This window comes from Ranitomeya imitator, chromosome 9, assembly GCF_032444005.1.
Source record: "Ranitomeya imitator isolate aRanImi1 chromosome 9, aRanImi1.pri, whole genome shotgun sequence".
NCBI classification, from domain to species: domain Eukaryota; kingdom Metazoa; phylum Chordata; class Amphibia; order Anura; family Dendrobatidae; genus Ranitomeya; species Ranitomeya imitator.
This window is the reverse complement of record NC_091290.1, coordinates 104,793,482-104,815,593: the sequence shown is the minus strand read 5'-3', so window position 1 is coordinate 104,815,593 and position 22,112 is coordinate 104,793,482. Positions and strand designations below refer to the sequence as shown.

General features: G+C 41.1%; 1 protein-coding gene across 2 annotated transcripts in view; it reads right to left on the bottom strand.

Annotated features, from left to right (window-relative positions):
• Positions 1–41: 41 nt before the first annotated feature.
• BCAR1 (BCAR1 scaffold protein, Cas family member) overlaps positions 42–22,112 on the bottom strand; it is a 155,193-nt gene continuing 133,122 nt past the window's right edge. Inside the window, exons 4-7 of one of the 2 annotated variants that reach the window (XM_069740499.1) lie at positions 21,245–21,367; positions 15,484–16,695; positions 6,268–6,357; positions 42–4,509 (exon numbers count right to left, since the gene is read on the bottom strand). In XM_069740499.1, coding sequence (XP_069596600.1) covers positions 4,000–4,509; positions 6,268–6,357; positions 15,484–16,695; positions 21,245–21,367 — 1,935 coding nt within the window. In that variant the 3' untranslated portion in view covers positions 42–3,999. Of the gene's footprint in view, positions 4,510–6,267; positions 6,358–7,796; positions 7,913–15,483; positions 16,696–21,244; positions 21,368–22,112 lie in introns of those variants that run through there. The other variant, XM_069740500.1, reaches the window with a different exon arrangement.

Here is a 22,112-nt window from a genome sequence, read left to right as displayed (position 1 = left end):
ACATGTTACCGTCACTTAAGGTTAAAGAAAATAATCTGTAGTCGATGACACTGGCGGGTTATTAATGAGAACACATTTTTTTTCAGAACACAAATAGACAAACGTGTTTTATACAGGCAGATGGCATTTCACGCTTCCAAAAAAACTATGAACAGGAGAATCTCTGTGAGATAAGACTTCAGATCAGAATAAAATATCTAGGGTTTTTTTTTTTTTCCAGCAAATTCATTAACGCCGCACCAATATGTTCTGTGCTGACAATATTTTCTTTACCTTACATTCGTTTCTCACATAAAATATATAGCCCTACAAAGAGAAAATCTATGGCATTCATACATCAAAATACGCCGAATTCTCCCAAATAGAACAACACAAAAATTACATCCTAAGAGAATTAGTGTAAAATGGACTGGGGTTCAATCTAACAAATAATCACCTGAAAATGGATTAAGGCATAGTGACAGAGCGATGGACAGCGGGCAATCTGCAGTGTAAGAGGCTGATTAGTTACTGATTCATTCTCCTCTGAGCGGCAAGGCTGATGTGAGGACTGGGATTACAGTCTGGGGTATAATATTATGGGAGGGACCCTGATTCTAGGTATGTATCACTCGTTCACCAGCTTGCTGTAATTTAAATACAATCAGCATTTTATCAGCAGGAGATTATCAGTGCAGGACTAGGTACTGCGTGACAAGCAGTCCAGCTAATCTGTGTAACCCCACCCCCAACTACTGATTGGCAGCTTGCTGACAATGTACACAGAGTGCGACCAATCAGGGTTGTGGGAGGAGTTATACAGGGCTCGGTATTTGAGCACTGCTACCTTTACAGCAGAGAAACAAGAGATTTTGTCACCAAGCAGCCCGGTAAGTGAGACATCACTGGAATCAGGCTCTCTGCCCGTAGTTATTGATGTCTCAACCTTGAAAGGCCTAGATGGGAAGATCCCTGACCAATTATATATAAGGGAATGTTCGCACAGTTTTTTGAGATGGAAAAATCCAACATGTTTTTCAAGAGGAGTCAACTTCAGGAAAAGCTCCGGTTTTGGAGGCTTCCCCCCCCCCCCCCCCCCCACTTTAACGTATGTTCACACTTTGCCTTTTTACACCATTTTTTGAGCATGACAAAAATTTGAGAAAAAGCTCTAACAAAACGATCAAAAGAATGGTCTTATTAATTTGTATGGTAAAAAGACTTGTTTATATGATCAGGCTTTTGAGAAAAGTAGCAACTCCTGCTTGAAAATCAGACATAAAAATATTCACTGTGAACATACCTTAAAGAACCCTGGCTTCGGATTCCTGCTGACCAAATCTCGGTCAATGTCAATCACAGCTGACTACATGCTTTTAGCCACTTCATTTTACTCTGAAACGTTCCGAGAAATTATACTTTAAAGATGGAGCATAGCTGGAGACTGGACCTGTCCGGCTCCGCCCTCATCATACAGGTGATTGACAGGTCTCTCCCTCATGAAATAACTCGGCTTATGAACAGCAAAGTGGATTTTCCATTGAAGAGGAAGCGCATTCAAAGAATATTTTAGGTGGTCTTTGATGCAGATTTCTCTGCAGGATGTGTCCGGTATTGTTGTTCAGTTGAATAAGAATGAGCTGCAATACCAGGCACAACCATAGGACAAGAGTGGCGCTGTCCTAGAATAAAAATGCAAACTTTTTTTTTCCTGAGAGCAGACATCTCCTATGGATATAATAAAAGTCCCGGATTATTGTTTGTCTAAATATATTGCACTATAACCTGCAGTCTCATTTGCCCCCCATATCTTTACAAAGCCACGAATGGATTAAAAAAAAGGCATGGTTTGGACGTCCTGAATCATGGTGTGAGTATGGACCAGGGTGCACAGACTGGGCGCGGGTCTTCTGACCCGAACTTGACAGCCTCATCGGCAGATATCATCTGCTGACTTCAGGTTGGGAGACCACCAAGAATCCATGCACCATGGCCTGTCACTCACATCCAATCCAAAAATGTATCTGCTCCATAACTGAGAATTAAGAACCTCTCCTTCATGTTGATCCAATCTGAGGGTGTGGACAACTCACTTGGATCCCACCTGAAAGAGCACTAAAAACATTGCAAAAAAAGATGAAATGTGAAACCGACATTGATGTCCCGTCTTTTGTCATTGCTTGTAGCCACATCTGGCTTCGACAGTCAGGAGGCGGATAAAAGAAGCAGCATGTTCAACCTTTGGGCGGCTTCCTCTTGGCTATTTAGGGGTGAAATGATAAAAATGACGGAAAAGACGCCAATGAAGACACTTCGGGAAGCACAGCACCGGTGCCTAAAAGACGTCATGTGCACAGGCCTTTAGGCCGAATTCAACCATGGATGTCTGAGTGCGGCCCAACACTGGATCAACATAAAGGACAAGCTATTAGTTCTCAAAGTATGGACTGGAAATGGGAACAATGTTGTGCGATTACGACCCTAAAGAAGTTCTCCGACTGATTAATGACATAGGCTTAGAGGGGAATTACACGTAAGACTGCTGCTGGACTATCTTTCTTCTGCTCTACAAGCATTTAGGACCACCCTTGGGAAAGCTATTAGCCAAGAAGTGAAACGTACGTTGGGGGCTCTGCTGGATCATCTTTGTGCCATTCACCCTGCTCATTATCGGTTTTTGGTAAGCGCTATTTCATATACATTTATCTGAAAGACCACATGGTCATATTATGCTTGCACTTTAGTGATAGAACGCTTTCCACTTTTACTTGTTCTTGTCGATAATGGGGTATGTGGCACTGGTGATCTTTCACATCATCCTTTTTCATCTTTATTTTTGGGCGTTTTGTACTCAGTTTTATTATATATATGTTAATAATAAAATAATCTTTTTTTAACCTAATTACTCCTCTTTCTCCATTTTTTTCAGCATTTAAGACCTCGTAGTTGCTGAGAAAACAACGTCTAATAGCTGCAGCCTTCTACGTCTAGACTGGTTGTCTTTTTCGATCACATAGTGCCATATTAATCAGATATACTCAATGTGTAGTTACATTTCGGGAGAGACAGAGGTTCATAGACAGAAGAGGGCCCAAAGTTAAGATTGGTCCCTCCTGCACTGGTGCTTTTTGACCGGTGCTGGGACTTTTGCCCCTGAAGCCCCATAGCTGCCTTTATCGGTTTTTTTACCTTTGCATGGAAAATCTCTTTAAAAACAGTACAGCACTTTTCTTATTTAAAGCGGCCAGATCTGCTGCTTCCAGGTTATTAGAATTTCTTATCATTTACCCAAAGCTCCAAATATCACAATGGCTCCAATATTTCAGTAACACATGTTGAAGAATTACCAGCCCTTGAAAGGGTTATTCTGGTCTCAACAATCCATCACCTGTCCACCGGATAACTGATAAATGTTAGAGCGCGGAGGTTCAGACTACTGTCCTCCCCACCGATCACCAAAATGAGGTCCCATGCCCCTATCCCCTTAAGTCACAAGACCATGCCTGAAGCAGTTGAATGTAGCGCTGGTTGCACATGCGACCTGCTGCGTGGTTCAGAGACGAGCACACTGATGAAGGTATATAAGCCAATGGGTGCCTCTGGCTTTGGACTACACATGCTTCCCGAAGCAGTGGTGGTTTTCCAGTGGGTAAACCTTTATGGTATTGCAGCGTAAGACATAACGTAAAATAAAATGCATTACCCCAAAAAACGTTCTTATTTTTGACTATTGGGGCCATGGAATGGACAAGTAATAATTCCATCTAAATTCAATGAATGGGTCGGAAATATTTACAAGCTTAGCTAAACAGCTAATTGTGGTTGAACATTCCTCTGGAAATGTAACATAGGCTGTAGTGTCATCTTCGTGACTAAAACCGAGTCCCAGTTCACTTAAAATTCATTTTCCTTTTGTGAGGTGGCATTGAAGTCTATTAGCCATGTGTCTAGAGAATTCGTAGCTGGCTCACTGAGCCGGCCGCTCCGACTCTATCACACCCGGACTAGGTCTCTGCGCCTTCAGATGGCAGCCAGCTGCCCAAGGACCATCCTGAACTGCTGAGTGCTGTTACTGAGGTCTTTCACTCTCTCCACCATATCCTTGGCTGCTGATGGAGACGGGTACTGAAGTGCTGCTGTTTTGGTGGAAAGAACGATCTCCTTGAGCTTGTCACACATAAGGTTGCTGTAGTGGGTGACTTTGTTTCGGATGTCCTGAGCTTTGGCTTGGCGCGACAATGTGTCCCCGATAAATACCAGCTTGTGGGCACTGAGGATAACAAACTTGCTGTGGGCCACAAAAATTTTGGGAGGTTGGTTGCTACTGATGGAGCTGTAAAAGGCATCAATGGCGTTGGTCAGAGTAGTGACGTTGGCCTCGCACTGTTCTTGGTAGAAGAGAAGCAGCTGCCGGTCTGAGTTGCTCAGGGCGCTACGAACTTGGCTGTAGTGTTGAGGTGGCGTCCAGTTGGACAGATCGTTCTCGATGGGTCGTGCAACCTCTTCTTCTAGACGTTCAAACTGCTTCAGCTAAAACATGTAAAACAGAAAGGAAGTATAATTACTTGTCACCACGTCACATTTCTTATTTCTCGAATAAGTTCTTTGAGAATCATAAGAGTTACCGAAAAATGCCATGGGCAAGCCCAGCCCTAATATCGATGTGTGACAAGTTCTCCATGTGGGCAATATAAAGCGGCCTGGCCTCTTAGATGTCCAACACAAAAATCAATGTATACATATTTGGGGGTAAAACCACCTGGAGTGATGTGGGGAACATTTTTTGTGGATTCAATCAGAAACCATGAAAAAACAAAAAAGCCAGAGGCCTAAGTACAAAATCAGAAGCATGCAGAGGAACATTAAGAGTCCAATGTAGGCTACGGGAGCTGAATCACAGATCTGGAGAACGTGTATCCAAAGTACAGACAGTCATGCACATGAACTCTTTAAAAATCCCCTCTTTAAAGAGAACAAATCACCAGGTAAAAGTGGACACTTTTCATTACTATTTTGTTTCCCGCAGTTCCCCTCAGTATATATGGAGCATTTTATATGGCCAATTATATATGGAGCATTATATGGAGCCCATTATACATGGAGCATTTTATATGGCCAATTATATATGGAGCATTATATGGGGCCCATTATACATGGAGCATTTTATATGGCCAATTATATATGGAGCATTATATGGGGCCCATTATACATGGAGCATTTTATGGGGCCAATTATTTTGGGAGCATTATATAGGACCCATTCTGTAAGGAACATTATATAGGACCCATTCTGTAAGGAGTATTATATGGGGCCCATTCTGTAAGGAGCATTATATGGGGCCCATTCTGTATGGAGCAATATATGGGACTCAGTATACTGTATGGGGAAAATCATATACTATATGGAGCATTATATGAGGCCCATTATATATGGAGCAATAGATGGGGCCCATCATATACTGTACGTAGAATTATATGTGGCTCACTATACTGTATGGAGCATTATATGGGGTCAATTCCGTATGGAGCAATATATGTAGCTCATTCTGTATGGAGCACTCTGTGGTGCCCATTATACTGTATGGAGCATTATATGAGGCTCATTTTTCTGTATGGAGCATAATATTGGGCTCATCATTCCTTTTGGAGCAATATATGGGGCTCATTATTCTGTATAGAGGACTATACTGTCCGGTTTCTGAGCTAATGTAGAATGCACAATAGATATCACTCATGTAATGTAAGAAGCATGTGAAATCTTTGGCATTGTACTATAACTATATTTCTCTGCCGTATTCGTGCATTATTCGTCCATAGGGGTGGAGCCGCATATTCATCACTGTAATGAGCGGTACCACGTGACGCTCACACAGGACAAGCTGCGGCGCTGAGAGGAGGCATCGCGGGAGTTGGGTGAGTATTTCTCTGCAAGTGGGCGGACGCACGGGGGGTGGGAGGCGGGAGGTGACCCCAAACTTTATTTTTAAGAAAAAAAAACAAAAAAACCTTGATTTTTCATTCCTTCTCTCCAGCGAACGCTGCTGGGGAGAAGGAATAAATGACGGCTTGAGCACCAAAAGCAGGGGACAGCGCTTAACTGTAGCGCTGTCTCCTGCACGGTCTGTGTGGTCCTCAGTCGGCACACGGCTGCCGCACGTGTGCCACACTGATGTGCCACGTGAGCACACGGACACGGATAACTCCGGTACCGGAATTATCTGGACCTGTGAGACTGGCCTTAGGGGTAGGTCTTAATTTCAGGGAAACATACCAGCTGCAAAGACATTACCTGCTGCTGCTCTAGGTGACCCTTCCCTTGTCGTATAATGTTTCCTTTTTCAAGCAGTTCCTTTTGTGTTTTTTCAAATTCTTCTTTACCCTGCACATGGATGCAAAGGCAATAATGTCACTGTTAATTTCATGCTATTTACCCCCAACAAATCTTATCAGTAAGCAGAAATGAAGCAGTTAGAAGCCCGGCATTGCATGGAACAAGCCACAGGAGCAAAGTATCATGTATTTCCCTTTAGTAACTAGTTCTGTCAGGCATTTTATTAAGGCATCCATTGTGCTCTTAAAAGCGCCCCTTTTAATTAATCAGATACTTATTCTAACATGCGCTATTAATTACATTTGCAGTTTAGTTCTGTAGCAGTTAAGCAGTCTAGTGTTTCCGATTAATTATCCCACAGCTATGGAAGCTATTTATTTTGCCTTTTCTTAGCAATGTTTAATTACACACTTGAACTACAGCCTAGAATTAGAAAATGGCAGTATAGTAAATCACCACTAGGCGGCACTGTTGGATAACAAACTGCGAAAGTAGTAATACCAAACTTGTATATTTTTTTTATTTAAGTGGTAGAACAAAAATCAGAAATTCATTAAAAGTTTAATTTTTTTTTCTTAACACGTATCATTTTCAGCCAAAGGAGCTGTGATCATCTTTTTATTGATATCACGTTAGGATAGATATATAATGAATAAAACGTATCATAATTCTGCCGTTTCATTTTTTTTTTTCCTCTTGATGTTTACTATTCGGGATAATTCATTTAATATTTTGGTAGATAGGATTTTTACATATGTAAAAAAAAAAAATCACATATTTTTTTTTTTAAGTTTTCTCTTTAACGAGGGGAAAGTTGGGGTGATTTTATGTATTTTTTTAGTATTTTCATAATTTAATTTTTTTAACACTTTTGGGATGAACTACTTCAGAGAATGTCTAGTATCAGTGTCTGACTTCACAAATGACTGTATTTTCTGCAAGTATTTTCCAAATTAGCAAAAACAACAACATAAATGACAAAAGACTGACAGAACGGTATGTGCTCTTACAGAAACGATTTCTATTCCAGCCCATGTAGGGGATTATGAGCAAAACCTCCCACCTCAATATTTTTCCTAAAATTGAATATTTCGGCAGTTTAAGTTATGTAATCTGAGACCAGCATGATGCAGGTGAAGAGACCCTGATTCCAGCGATATGTTACTTATTGGACTGTGTGTTGCTGTTTCAATAAAATAAGTGTTTTATCAGCAGGAGATTATCACTACAGGACTAGGCGTCTCGTGTCTCCTAGTCCTTCTGCTCTGTGTAACTCCGCCCCACCACTGATATACCGGGGTTACGCAGAGCTTAGCTTTGAGAGAGCTGCTAGATCTGCAGCAGAGAAAATTGAGATTGTATGAAAATGACAAAAAGCAGCCCAGTAATTGATACATCACCGGAATCAGGGTCTCTGCCCCTACAGTATACATTACACTGCAAAACCTGTAGGCAGATTACCTTTAATAGAGCTTATGAATAGGGATTGTGTCCTTGAAGCAGTCCTTATCATTTTTAAAGGGATTTTAGTAGAAAAAAAATCGTAGTCATTTCACAGGGAAAAGTTATGTAACTGATGCTGTTCCTCTGCTTGGGTAGCCTTCTTAATAAAAAATAAAAAAAACACTTAAAGAAGATAGTTTAATGTCAGCCATGTTTTTCTCAGACTAAACCCCTCCTAACAGAAATATAATCAGGGCTATGACGTAATGTGATAATTGAGCGGAATCTGCGCTGTTAGTTCTTTATGGGCCTCTGACAAGGAATCCATGAGAACAGTGGATGAAGGAGCAGCCGTAAGTGGGATCTGGTTACTTTACTGCTCCTTTGTGATTATTTGGGTGTGAACATTTTTTAACAAATGCATTTTTCATGGCATTAATACTGCACAGGTAACAGACCACCACCGTCGGTAAGAAGATAGTCATGGAGCATTAGGTCCAGGGAACCTGCAGAGATCTGATGACATGCGGACAGGTGGTTGTTCCCGAGTGTGTACAAAAGAGCCCGAAAAATACAAATACCATAAAAATCCTATACAGCTAATACCTAATTTCATAGGTCATTATGATTAAAGGGAATCTGTCAGCAGGTTTTTGCTATGTAATCTGAGAGCACCTTGATGTAGGAGCAGAGACCCTGATTCTAGTGATGTGTCTCTTACTAGGCTACTCTATCATAACTCCTGCACCCATTAAACTAAGTGACACATCACTGGAATCACTGGACACAATCACTGTCTCTTACTCTGCTGCTGTCAGATAATATAGCAGAAACCAGCTGACAGATTCCCCTTAAGCCAACACCAAACTTTTATTTAGGTTTCGTTTCTGAAATAAAAACCCTTTTGCTAATCCCGAGATCAATAATAATTTTACTTTTCATTTTATGGAGGTGTATGAGGTCTGTTTTTGTAAGTTTTGGGCAAATAATAAGATATTTTATAGAGAATGTATTTTTTCGACTATAAAATACATTTTTTAACAAGAAAAACCCTTGCTAAGGCTGGTTTCACATTTTGCGTTTTTTGCCGCTGCGTTTTAGCGCAAAAAACGCATGAGTTTTTTTTTCTATACTTAACATTAAAAACGCATGCGTTTTGCTGCATTTTGACGACGCATGCGTCGTTTCTATGCTTGCGTTTTGTTGCGGAAATGCTAGAGGCGTTTTTTTGCCGCAAAAAAACGCATGCGTTTTTTTGCGGCAAAAATACGTATTGCTGTCTATGTAAACGCATGCGTTTCAATAGAAAAACACAAGAATACACACTGATAAGCCACCCCCCAACCCTAACCCTAGGGATCCTAACCCTAACCCTAGGGATCCTAACCCTAAGGATCCTAACCCTAGGGATCCTAACCCTAACCCTAGGGATCCTAACCCTAACCCTAGGGATCCTAACCCTAACCCTAGGGATCCTAACCCAAACCCTAGGGATCCTAACCCTAACCCTAGGGATCCTAACCCTAACCCTAGGGATCCTAACCCTAACCCTAGGGATCCTAACCCAAACCCTAGGGATCCTAACCCAAACCCTAGGGATCCTAACCCTAACCCTAAGGATCCTAACCCTAACCCTAGGGATCCTAACCCTAACCCTAGGGATCCTAACCCTAACCCTAGGGATCCTAACCCTAACCCTAGGGATCCTAACCCTAACCCTAGCTTTTTCTGTTTATAGTGGGTTTTCTAGTTGATTTTGATGATTGGCAGCTGTCACACACTTCTCATCATGCGTTTCAAAAACGCAAACGCAAGAAAAAATGCATGTAAACGCGTCAAAACGCCACTTTTTTACCACATGCAAAAACGCATGCGTCTAAAAAACGCAGCGTTTGCACGCGTTTACATGCGTTTTTTTTCACCACATGCGTTTGCATTTAAAACGCTGCGTTTTTAAACGCAAATGTGAAACTAGCCTTAAAAGTATGTGCAACTTCTAGAGGCAGGTTACTGTGATGGAGGAGAACGTCACCTGTCTCTCCCCCTTTATTGCAGGGCAAGAAAAGAAGCTACCGGTACCTGAACAGAGGCTGCACGTCCTGAGCGTTCCATACAAGTAATTCAAGGACCTTTCAGGTCCTGTGACTGATCATGGCCTGAAAGGTCCTTGACTTAATTGTGTGGAAGGTCCTACAGCTGCTCAGCTCCTGCAGTCTCCGTTCAGATCCCGTTTAGGAGCCACAACATGTGGTAATGTATAGTGTGTGAGTGTAAATGTGCATGGCGCAGAGCACAGAGCTGTGTGCATATGTTTGTATATACAGTACGTGCAATAAGTATTGAATATGTCACCAATTTTCAAAGTAAATATATTTCTAAAGGTGCAATTAACATGAAATTCTCGCCAGATGTCAGTAACAACCCAACAAAAAATAAGCCCTCACACAGCCTCAGATCCCGAAAAATGGAGATTCTACAGGTCTCGGAAAATGGCGACTTTTTTTTAACAAACTTTCGATTTATTTGCACCACTTAAATAAAAAAGAACCTAGACATGTTTGGTATCTAAGAACTCGTAATGACCTGGAGAATCATAATGGCAGATCAGTTTTAGTATTTAGTGAACACGGTAAAAAAAAAATTGTGGAATTGCATTTTTTTTTCAATTTCACCGTCCTTGGAATTTGTTTTACGTTTTTTTCAGTTCACTTAATGGTAAACTCAATGGTGTTGTTCAAAAGTACAACTCGTCCCGCAACAAAAAAGTCCACACATGGCCATTTTAATGGAAAAATAAAAAAAGTTATGGGTCTGGGAAAAGGGGAGCGAAAAACTAAAACGAGGGGGTTAAAATGAGTGATAATGATAAACCCTATTATATCACTATTTTGTGACAATATGGCTGGACGTTTTCAGGGTTAGGATGTGTTGGGATTGCTCGGGGGTCGCCGGGGCCGCCGTTTCCCAGCCTCTCTATCCCCTACAGACGTGCCGCTTGTATCTCTGCTCATGTATGGGGATTATATCTCTTTTTTACCAGTTATGTCTTTCCCTTTACACGGCAGACATTTGTAGAGCGATATCACATATCAAAGGTGGAGCAGTACAACCGGCTCACTGTGACCGAGCGCCATCAATGATACAGTTGTTCCCAGGCACTGACATCTTCCTTCATGGATGTACAACCCAATCTTCAGATGTCGGGGACTGAAAAGGAAAGGGGGGCAGCTGCTCCATTGTCTCGGCTGTGAGAAATACACCCTGGTCAGGAACCAGCTTTATCTGACACCCATAGGCTGGAGCCTTTCATGTGCCCATAGCGGTTCACTTTCCTTACAGAACCGACGTCCTGTCACTGAAACTGTTAAATAGGGCATGTCCAACAATAGAGAAATTACCGCTACCTACCATTTCATTCCCCCCGCCCTTCAAATTCACCCTGGTCAGGAACCAGCTTTATCTGACACCCGTAGGCTGGAGCCTTTCATGTGCCCATAGCGGTTCCCTTTCCTTACAGAACCGACGTCCTGTCACTGAAACTGTTAAATAGGGCATGTCCTACAATAGAGAAATTACCGCTACCTACCATTTCATTCCCCCTGCCCTTCAAATTCACTCTGGTCAGGAGCCAGCTTTATCTGACACCCGTAGGCTGGAGCCTTTCATGTGCCCATAGCGGTTCCCTTTCCTTACAGAACCGACGTCCTGTCACTGAAACTTTTAAATAGGGCATGTCCTACAATAGAGAAATTACCGCTACCTACCATTTCATTCCCCTCGCCCTTCAAATCCATTGATCATTCATGTGACCACCGCAGCTGCGGGCACAGGACCGCTAAGACCAGTGATGGGCTGCAGTGGTCACATGAATGGTGTAATAGACACCCTCACTTCCGATACTAGCAGAGACCACAATAGCTGAGCTAATTAGATTACTAATATTAACCTCAATACATTTTATCAAGATTGCTACGATTACCCCAGTGAAAAATGTCACATATAAAAAAAAAATAAAAGAAAAAAAAACAAAATATTGTGCATCAACATATAATGGAAAAAAACAAAATCCAACATCAAAAACAGGCAAAAAAAAACAACTGAAAAACAAGACAAAAAATGAAAAAATTAAAAAGGTACAGAATTCACTACACAAATAATACATTATTCAAAATTAAAAAAAAAACCCTTTCAGATGTTTACTATGCATCACTCGATACTGGAAGAATTAAGATGAAAGGTAATCATTCTTTGAATTTTTCTTTCATTAATCAATAGATGTATCATATGTTATCAGAGAAATCGGCTTCTTTCTCCTCCAGGACTGATCATTAATTCTCACTCAGTGATAATGAGATAGGAGATGACAGTTGGTGCCGATGAGATTCTATGGCATGGAGGAGGGGCAATGAACTGGCTCCTCCCCTTCTCCATAGAACTTTATAAGCACCAACTGCCATCTCCTACCTCAGTAATGTAACATTCTGTCTTCACTGAATACAGATTTCACAGATAAATTGAGAATTTTGAGAATTAGAGATCAGATTTCTCTGATGAGATATATTACAAAGTTTATTATTTTTCATGTGTATCATTGATTTATGAACTGAAAAATAAAACAATGGTAACTATTTAAATTCACTGAGTGAAAAAGGAATTAAAAATCAAGAAGCTTATGCAGCAGATGAGAAGAAGTACGTGTCCCCTTTAAGGCATTTTACGGAACAGCTGTGCGCACCTTGCTCAATATGGCGATATTATTCAGTGTTTTACAGTGACAGACCTTTAGCGGCAAAATGTAAATATCATTAAATAAACAGCCTCCCTGCCAACTAAACAGGATACACTGATTTTTAGAAGACGCAGCATTTCTTGAAGATTTCTGCAGTTATCGCCAGATGGCACGAAAGCCTCCCCGCTCCTTTATTGATGTGCGTGAGTTTGCAGAACGATTGAAATAATTAAAGTCTAGATTAATTAAACTTTACTGCCAGGGATGAGAGAAAGTCTCCCATCCTTTATAGAGATGGATGACGCTATGTTCTTATTTTTTCATCCACTCATCATGTAAAGAGTTGGTTCACCTTCTCCTGAACTTACACCAGTATATTAGGGGATTGCTGAAATAACAATTCCTAACTATGGCTCCAGACTATTAAAATCTATAAAAAATCAAGAATACTATATGGTCAGGTCAGAAAATGTGTAGTCTGCCATCTCTTAATAGGGCCCCGGTTACATCCATGGATCTCAGTGGCCAAGGAAGTCAGGGGACGACTCTTCCAGACCCACAGACTCCTGTGGAGATACAAGCAATCATTTACTATAATGATGACTACTGCGCAGCTCCTGTGCATCTAGATACTGGTTTCTACACTGGATTATCGGTTTACATGGCCGGACCAGGTGTTAGCAGTACGTGTCAGGTCAAGTACAACTATTGCCATCTCTGGATATCACTTCTATGTCTCAGAAAAGGTTAGAAAATAACTTTGATTATACTGATGACTACTGCGCGGCTCCAGTGTCTCCAGACACTGTTTTTTAGCACTGGATTAAGGGTTCCAAGTCAAGGATATAATTTACATGGCCGAACCGGGAGGTACTGTATCAGTTAATGTCTGGTCAATTACAACTATTGCCATATCTGGATATCACTTCTATATCTCAGAAAAGGTTAAAAAATGACTTTGATTATACTGATGACTACTGCGCGGCTCCAGTGTCTCCAGACACTGTTTTTTAGCACTGGAGTAAGGGTTCCAAGTCAAGCATATAATTTACATGGCCGAACCGGGAGGTACTGTATCAGTCAATGTCTGGTCAATTACAACTATTGCCATCTCTGGATATCACTTCTATATCTCAGAAAAGGTTAGAAAATGACTTTGATTATACTGATGACTACTGCGCGGCTCCAGAGTATCCAGACACTCTTTTTTAGCACTGAAGTAAGGGTTCCAAGTCAAGCATATAATTTACATGGCCGAAACGGGAGGTACTGTATCAGTCAATGTCTGGTCAATTACAACTTTTGCCAATTTTGGATATCACTTCTATTTTTCAGAGAAGGTTAGAAAAATATTTTGACTATACTGATGACTACTGCACGGCTCCAGAGTATCCAGACACTGTTTTTTAGCACTGGAGTATGGGTTCCAAGTCAAGCATATAATTTACATGGCCGAACCGGGAGGTGTCAGTCAATGTCTGGTCAATTACAACTATTGCCATCTCTGGATCACTTCTACTTCTCAGAATAGGTTAGAAAATGAATTTGATTATATTGATGACTACTGCACGGCTCCATCGAGACACTGTTTTTTAGCACTGGAGTACGAGTTCCAAGTCTAGCATATAATTTACATGGCTAAATCGGGAGGTACCAGTCAATGTCTGGTCAAGTACAATTATTGCCCTCTCTAAATATCACTTCTTCAGAGCAGGCTAGCACATGACTGATTAGTTGCTATCAGCAGTTAGGAGAACCTTTCCTAGATTTTGATACATGAAGCCAATGTCTTACTGACTTTTGATCTCAGGAGCCCGGGGAAAATTAGACTCTTTGTGTTCCTTTTGTACTTTGTGATCTAGATGAAAGAGCTTTTGCCTTGAGTTCTGTTATAGAAATGGTCACCTGAGGAGACCTGAAATGCTTTTTATTAATTTTTTCTTTGAATACTGTCATTACAGCCCAACTTAACCAGATAATTTATTATACGGAAGTATAACAGCAATATCTGTCCTATCTACAAGGAGCCTTAACAGTAAGGTGTCCACAAGCATCCATTTTCAAGCAGAAATCACTCCTTTTCTATGGAGCTTTGTAAAACTAAAGCGTCTTTTTTTAGCATATCTTGTTGTTTCCTGATCATGTTTCATTTTTTCCCCCCATTTTTTGATTATATTTTGGGTGCCTTTTTAAGGTTGCTTTCCAGAAATATTTTAATCCTATTAAACACTGACGAATACATTACTGCTTTTAAACAAATACGCTCAAAAAGCATCTTTCTATCCTTTTCCATTGATTTCTATTATAAAGTATAGAGCGTCTTCCAAGCGAAAAACACCTGAAAAATGATTTGCTCAATTCCTTTAACCGCTTGGTGTTTTTGGAAACTTACAGTGGTTAAACGACGCTCAGACACTTGAACATACGAGTCTTGACAACTTAAAGGGGATCTATTCCAGAATTTCACAATAGAAGCTGGATATAAATATTTTAGACCTGATAAGGCAGGCGTATTTACTTTGAAAATCAATGACTGTCTACATTCATTTTCTGAAAGTTTTCCTTGTGGATATTACAATGATCATTTTAACATTAAAGCTCTAATTGGAGTCAATAATTGGTTATTTTAACATCAGAATTATACAATTATTCTCACCTAGATTTTCAAAGTAAGTACAACCTTCTCCTCAGGACTTCCATTTATTTAATATTTCATAATAATATTTCACATTTGTATTGCTAAATCTAGTGATGGATTATCCTTAAATGCTGGCCCCAGGCTAACTCATCATAAAGAGAATAAAACTTTTGGTCTAGATCAAATGTCCTCAGCTTTTTGTACCTTGTTCAACTTCTCCATTTACGTGAAGGACAGAAGAAAGGTTTAAGGAAAAAATGATAACATATTAAGCATGAGCCACATGTGGATGAAAACCATTGCAGACAGGGGATTGGGGGTTGTTTAGTGGACAGGCATGGACTGAACTCTCTGGGTGCCTCACCTGTAAATGGACATAGTCGTAATCCTCCATCCAGCCACTCTCGTTGTTTTCATACTGGCCTTCGGGGGAATCTTCAGCTACAAATTTGGGTGGGGAAGGCAGAGGACGTGATTGTATATTGGTCTTTTCTGTATGTCCAGCAGACAAATTATTGTTATTATTGGCCAAGTGGTTGCCATTTTCTTGTCCAGGCTGAGAATCTCCCACCGAATGTTGTTGCTTGGTCCTTTTAAAGAGCAACGAAGCATTTCCATGTAGAAACGAAGCCAACTGTTTGGTGTCATCTGGTATCCCCCTCGAATACATGACGAAGCGGTCAAGGTCATCTGAGGAACCTGGTTTGTTTGTAACTAACACATTCAAGGCCCAGTTACAGCTGTCCAAGGCCTGACTATGCTTCAGCAGTTGTTGGTAAACATCTTCCATCTTCTGAAGTTGTTTGCTTAGCTTGGCATGAAGGGTCCGGTCAGATGCTTGAGCTGAATTTACTACTGCCCCCCTGGCAAATTCCAACAATTCCTTAACTGTATTTTTGACTCCCTCTGCTGCGGCCTGGATGCTCTGCACATTGACTTCCATGTGTTCTTGACTTCTCCAAGTGCTACTTATGAAGGACATAAGATAGGAGATTGAGCTATTGACGCCATGTTGTAGCTTTACCAAAAGCTCCATCGCTGCCTCCAAATCAAGATTGAGCTCCTTCCCTGGTGTCTTGGGTGGCACGACTGACGATTCTTTTACCGGGATAACATCAAGTGAAGAGGTGGAAATGTTGCTCCTGGTGCTTCCTGTGCTCGAAGCTGACAGTCTCTTGAAGTTGCCAGTCAATTCCTCAACCACTTTGACCTCCCTGTCTACCTGGGGAGGAACGTCATATATGTAATCGGCCTCAGTCTCTAGTGAGGCTTTTCCACCATGAAACTCTCTCGGAACATCGTATACATCATTGAAGTTCTGTCCAGCAGGCTTTCTTAAGCTGGGGGGAACGTCATATATCTCTTGGGAAAAGGTGGAATCATTGCCCTTAACAGCAGCAGGAGGGATATCATATATATCTTCAGGAATGTATGGCTCCGGGTCATGGATGTGTGTGGGAGCCTTCGGTGGAAGCTGCATTTTATGATTGGAAAAAGCAGGTGGGAAATCATAGGTATCTTCTCTTTGAGGACCATCTGGCACATCTTTGCTTACTGAGGGTGGTATGTCATAAATCTGAAAGAGCAAATTGACAGTGTCACAATAAAGTTACGGGATGTTCATTTTCCAACTAGTAGCAGTAGCGCGAGACGTACATGACAGACCATTATTTCTAATATTAAAGCAGAATTTTCATCTTGGAAAATAATTACATTTGGCTGCAATATGCCAAGGAATTTTGATTTATGGGGGTCCAACCTCTGTACTCCCACCCCCCTGAGAGTGAAGTCTTTGAACGAACGTGTATTAGGAATAATAGACGAAAGAACATTTGGCAGACCGCTATCGAAGGTATAAAGAGTAAGCGTCATTTTCATTTTTATCTCATAAATTAATATTACACCTGAAAATAAGAAATTGTGTAACGTACCTAAGCATAGAAAAGTCTTTGTTTCTACTCCGGATCACTCTCAATTCATGGGTATAATCTGTAAACTGTGAATACAGTTTGTCTCATGATTAAGATAGGATATGGTAGTTGGTGCTCATAAGAGTCGATGGAGAGGGGAGGAGCTAGAAGAAAATACAGATATTCTGCAAGTTCTACTTTACCCTTAAAATCTATGGTGAAAAGAGTAACTGTCATTTCAGGAGAACTTGCAGTAGAACATCTGTATCGGTCTTTAGCTCCTGCCCTCGACTCCCCTCTCCATAGACTCTCAGAAGCACCAACTGTCATCTCCTATCTCTGTCTTCACTGAATATAGCTTGTACAGATTTTACCCATGAAATACGAATAAACTTTTTTATTAGACCTTATTTAAAATTGTGAACACTCATTTAGGTGTCTTTTTTTCCACATACATGTTCCATCTGTGATTTTCAGGAATACAACACATACCCATTATAACCTATGGAGCTGTTTACATTTTTGTGTGTTTTTGCGCACACCGTGTCTGCAAAAAATCACGACAATGTCGCATTTGTTTGAACGGCATCACAGATCAAAATTACGCATACAAGTCTATGGGTCCATGAGAAATCACTGACAGCGCACTTTGCTATGCATGTGCTGCCCGTGAATAACACTGTAATGGGCAGGGGAAGATTAGCAATATTTTCTTTTATGGGATTAAATCACTGAAACACAGATGGTTAAAACTGACTCAGGGAGCAAACACTGATGAGGCTCAGATCCAAAACACTGATGAAAATTTGGGCTGTGTTTTTACATACAAGAAACTCACTAATGGCCTTACTTATTAATATAGTTATTCTAGTGCTTCCTATTATAGAGATGGACACCTGTATATAAAGACATGGAACCTGCCCGTGCGTCCAAATACTGCAGACAATATGTCTGCTAGGTCCGGTCTGTGCAAGACATGAATAATTACAATACATTTACCTAATGAAATGGGCAAGCAGATGACACCACTTGTAGAGTGACCTCAGGAGAGATTAACCTGCTGCACATCATCCCATGAATAGAAACGCACGCCGGCCATCCGTGCATCATATCACCAGAATTGTAATCCAGTGACTCCATTCCTGGGCCTGGACTCTCCGCAATAAAGCACTATAATTATAGTACCGGTGCCTAGGAAAAGCAGCAGTAGTCTAGTGCTAATCTTCATAACCAGCAGAGGGAAAGCCCATGGCTTGATGTTAATAATCTGGGAAAACGGACAATACCCCAAAAGGTTCCCAGGCTATTTATAATCGCTCACAGCTGTTTGCTTAGCCTTTGCTGGTGAATTTACGGAGGATCCCAGAAAATAATGACATAGGGTCCCCCTCATTGAGGTCACCACAGTTCATTGGCTCACGGTGAACTGCCTGTGGAAACGCAGCTTCAGTGACCGGCGGTAAGCTCTATTACGTTCTATTACGTCATCGCTCGTCACTGAAGCTGCTCATTGTGCTCTGGTTTTCAGCATGAATGGCACCGTTCATTTTGAAAATCAGATGTTGCAGAGATGGATTACGGCAAAGGACAATGTGGATTATCTTCACCTCAGACAGATGAGGGATATGGTACTTTATTATTTTTGTTTTTTTCAACAGGGGATATGGGCATCTATGGATTATCTTCACGTTTGACATGTGAGGGATATTGCTGTTTATTATTTTTGTTTTTTTATAGGGGACATGGGCTTCAATGGATTAGGTGTAAAGGTGAGTGTAACTTTTTTTATTTTTAAATAAATGTGTAAAACAGGGTGTTTTGTTTCATTTCAAATAAAGGAGTTTATTCTTGCTGTGTGTGTTTATTTTTAAACTTACCATGGGGCTAGTAATGGGGGCGTGTTATAGATGCCTCTCCTTTACTAACCCCTGGGCTTGATGTCACCTGACAATACAAAGCTGACATCAATCTCACAAATATTACCTCACTTGCTACCACCACAGGGCAAGTGGAAATAGCTAGGTTAAGCGCCAGATTTGTTACTGCTTATGGATACGCCATTTCTGGGGCAGCTAAGGGCTATTGTTGGTAGCCTGGGGAGGGCAATATCTCTGACCACTTCCCAGGGTATTCTTATCAACCCAGAGCTGCCACCACAGGCCAAGTGGAAAGAGCGACGTTAAGCGCCAGATTTGGTGCAGCTTATGGATGCGCCATTTCTGGGGCAGCAAAGGGTTAATATTGGTAGCCTGGGGAGAGCAATATCTCTGACCCCTTCACAGGGTATTCTTATCAACCCATAGCTGTCTGTTTAGCCTTTGCTGGTTTGAATTTATAGGGGGACCCTACGTCATTATTTTGTCATAGCCCCGGTAAATACACCAGTAAAGGCTAAGCAAACAGCTGTGAGCTATTATTAATAGATCTGGGAACCTTTTGGGATATTGTTCCTTTTCCCAGATTATTAACATCACCCCCCAGTGGTCGGCTTTCCCTCTACTGGTTATGAAAATTATGTGGAGAACCCACGTCATTTTTTAAATTTAATTCTTTATGATACACAAGAGGGACACAGTGGGTGCTCCCATCATTGTCACATGGTTGCGCTGATCTCAGGGAGAACAAACAACGAAGAGAGTTGCCTTCATCAGCTGGCACCTGGGAGCAGTGTGAACTGTACCACTTCTTCCCAGGAGATGGTACGGTGTCATCAGTGTGCGGACATATGCGCAACACCATTGAAAACAATGGGTGTGTGTATGTCCGTATTTGCGTCGGTCAAAAAATGGACCCCATACAGACAAAAAAAAAAACAGAAGGGGGCCTTAGAGATATACATTACAGTAGTCCTATGGACTATAGGAAATTATAGACTGGAGATGTTCACTGACGTCTATGGGAGAGTTTCCTGGGCATGCTCTGTGTCCTGTGCAGAGGTTATTGTGCAGGGAGGGGGAGGAAGAGGAGAGCTCTAGCCATCATCTATTATAAATGGTGGATCCTGTGTTATCTGAATATAGGTGTTATATTTCATTGTCACCCTGCTGTGTGATGGTGTTTATATGGCTCTGTTATCCTAATATATGGCTCTTTGGTCAAAATAAAAAAAATTGCAAGTGTTCAGCATGCATATCTAGAAAAAGAAAAATGCACAAAAAAGATTTAAGATAAAAATTTGATTTAAGCAAAATTTAATTTTCTGATGATTGACAGTTCTCCCTGTATCAGTAAGTCTACCTCATGGACTCCTAAGCTCGGAGTTAACAAGGGTTCGCATTAGAAAATAAGTATCAGTGTCATTAAATATCAACTTCCCCAGCTCCTTGTGCTGTAAAACCTGATGTCCACAGACAGGACAGCATGTTCAACATAAGAGATTCACTTTAACAGGGAAAACATTGATGGAATATGGTCAGAACACTGCAAATCAATTTTACATGAAAGAAAAAAAAAATAACTAACATACAAATTTTCCATTTGGCTGGGTTCATATTTTGCGCCCATGGTGTTTTTTAAGTGATTTTTTGGAAATAGCTGTAAAAAATGCACTATGTCTGCAATTTGCCAACCCAGTCTTCGAACTACAACTAAACCAAAGAAATGAGCTGGAGCATAAGTTGGTATACATGGGTACAAGAGAAACAAAATGAGCAAATACCCTGCTGGAAGCAAGTAAATAGTAATAGTGCAAATAAATAACACAGGGTACTTGGTAAACTCTGTTCTTGATTAAAAAAAATCGTAAAAGCAATCCCACCGTGACCAGTCTTAGAACTAATTAAGGGGTTGTCCTCTACTTCAATAACCTTTTCTTATTGCAATAGTGCCAGATAGAAAAAAAAAATACTTATATTCAACTACCACACCGGCGCTGTTCCAGCAGCTATACTGGCGCTGACTCTCCTGTTCCTGCTGTAACATTGTTATGCCACATGCTCACTCCTGCCATTTGGCATCCTCTAATGGGCTAAAATTATCACAAACTCCTCTTACAAACCTAGGACGACCGAGCGAAGAATGAAAACTGTGGCCCAGGAGCATCTGTAGATTGGCTGCAGCGCTGACAACATAGAACAATGTCATGTGAGGGCTATGAGACCCTGTACCAACATCGTTGGTTTAATATTACACTCTTGAATATAGTAATTAAGAAAAGATTGTAAAAGTAATGGACAAATCCCTTTAAGTATTGTAATAAAAGTCTAAATCTCCTACCATTAAATGAGACTGCAGATGCTCCGGGAGATTTTTTTCCACACTGGGAGGGATGTCATATATCTCTTGGGTTTGTTCTCTGCTGACAGGACCTTTTACTGCCATTGGTGGAATGTCGTAGACCTGTGCAAGACCAAAATAAAGTCATCTTAATACCGTAAAACCATATTATTAAATAGGATAGGTGATAATGTATGATTGTGGCAGGGGCTGCTGGGACCCCCAGAGATTGGCAGAATGAGAAAATTGTCGCCCTGTTAGAATGGGTTGGCAGTGCGCATGCTCGATGAGTGCTCCATTCAATCTCTATGGGGACAGCCGAAATAAACTAAGCGCAGCACTTGGGTGTCCCATAGAGAATGAATGTAGTGGCAGTGGAGCATACACCAAACTACCGATCGGTGCGAGTCCCAGTGGTTAAACCCTCACTACTCTAGAAGTTATTATCTATAGAATAACCCTTTATTTTTAGACCTAAAGATTTATCGGATGCTCACAAAAACTCTGATCACATTTTAGTGATGGATATATAAAATAACAGGGATCAAGCACTGCTCCAGGTCTCATTCTGTGCATTTAGCAACAATGGTTATAATGTCAGAATTCAGCAGCTAACAAACCATTCCCCTTTTATATGGCTCAGTGGTGAGTGTCCCATTTCCTTTTTATATGACTCAGTGGTGAGTGTCCCATCCCCCTTTTATATAGCTCAGTGGTGAGTGTCCCATCTCCCTTTTATATGGCTCCGTGGTGAGTGTCCCATCCCCCTTTTATATGGCTCAGTGGTGAGTGTCTCATCCCCTCTTTATATGGCTCAGTGGTGAGTGTCCCATCCTCCTTTTATATGGCTCAGTGGTGAGTGTCCCAT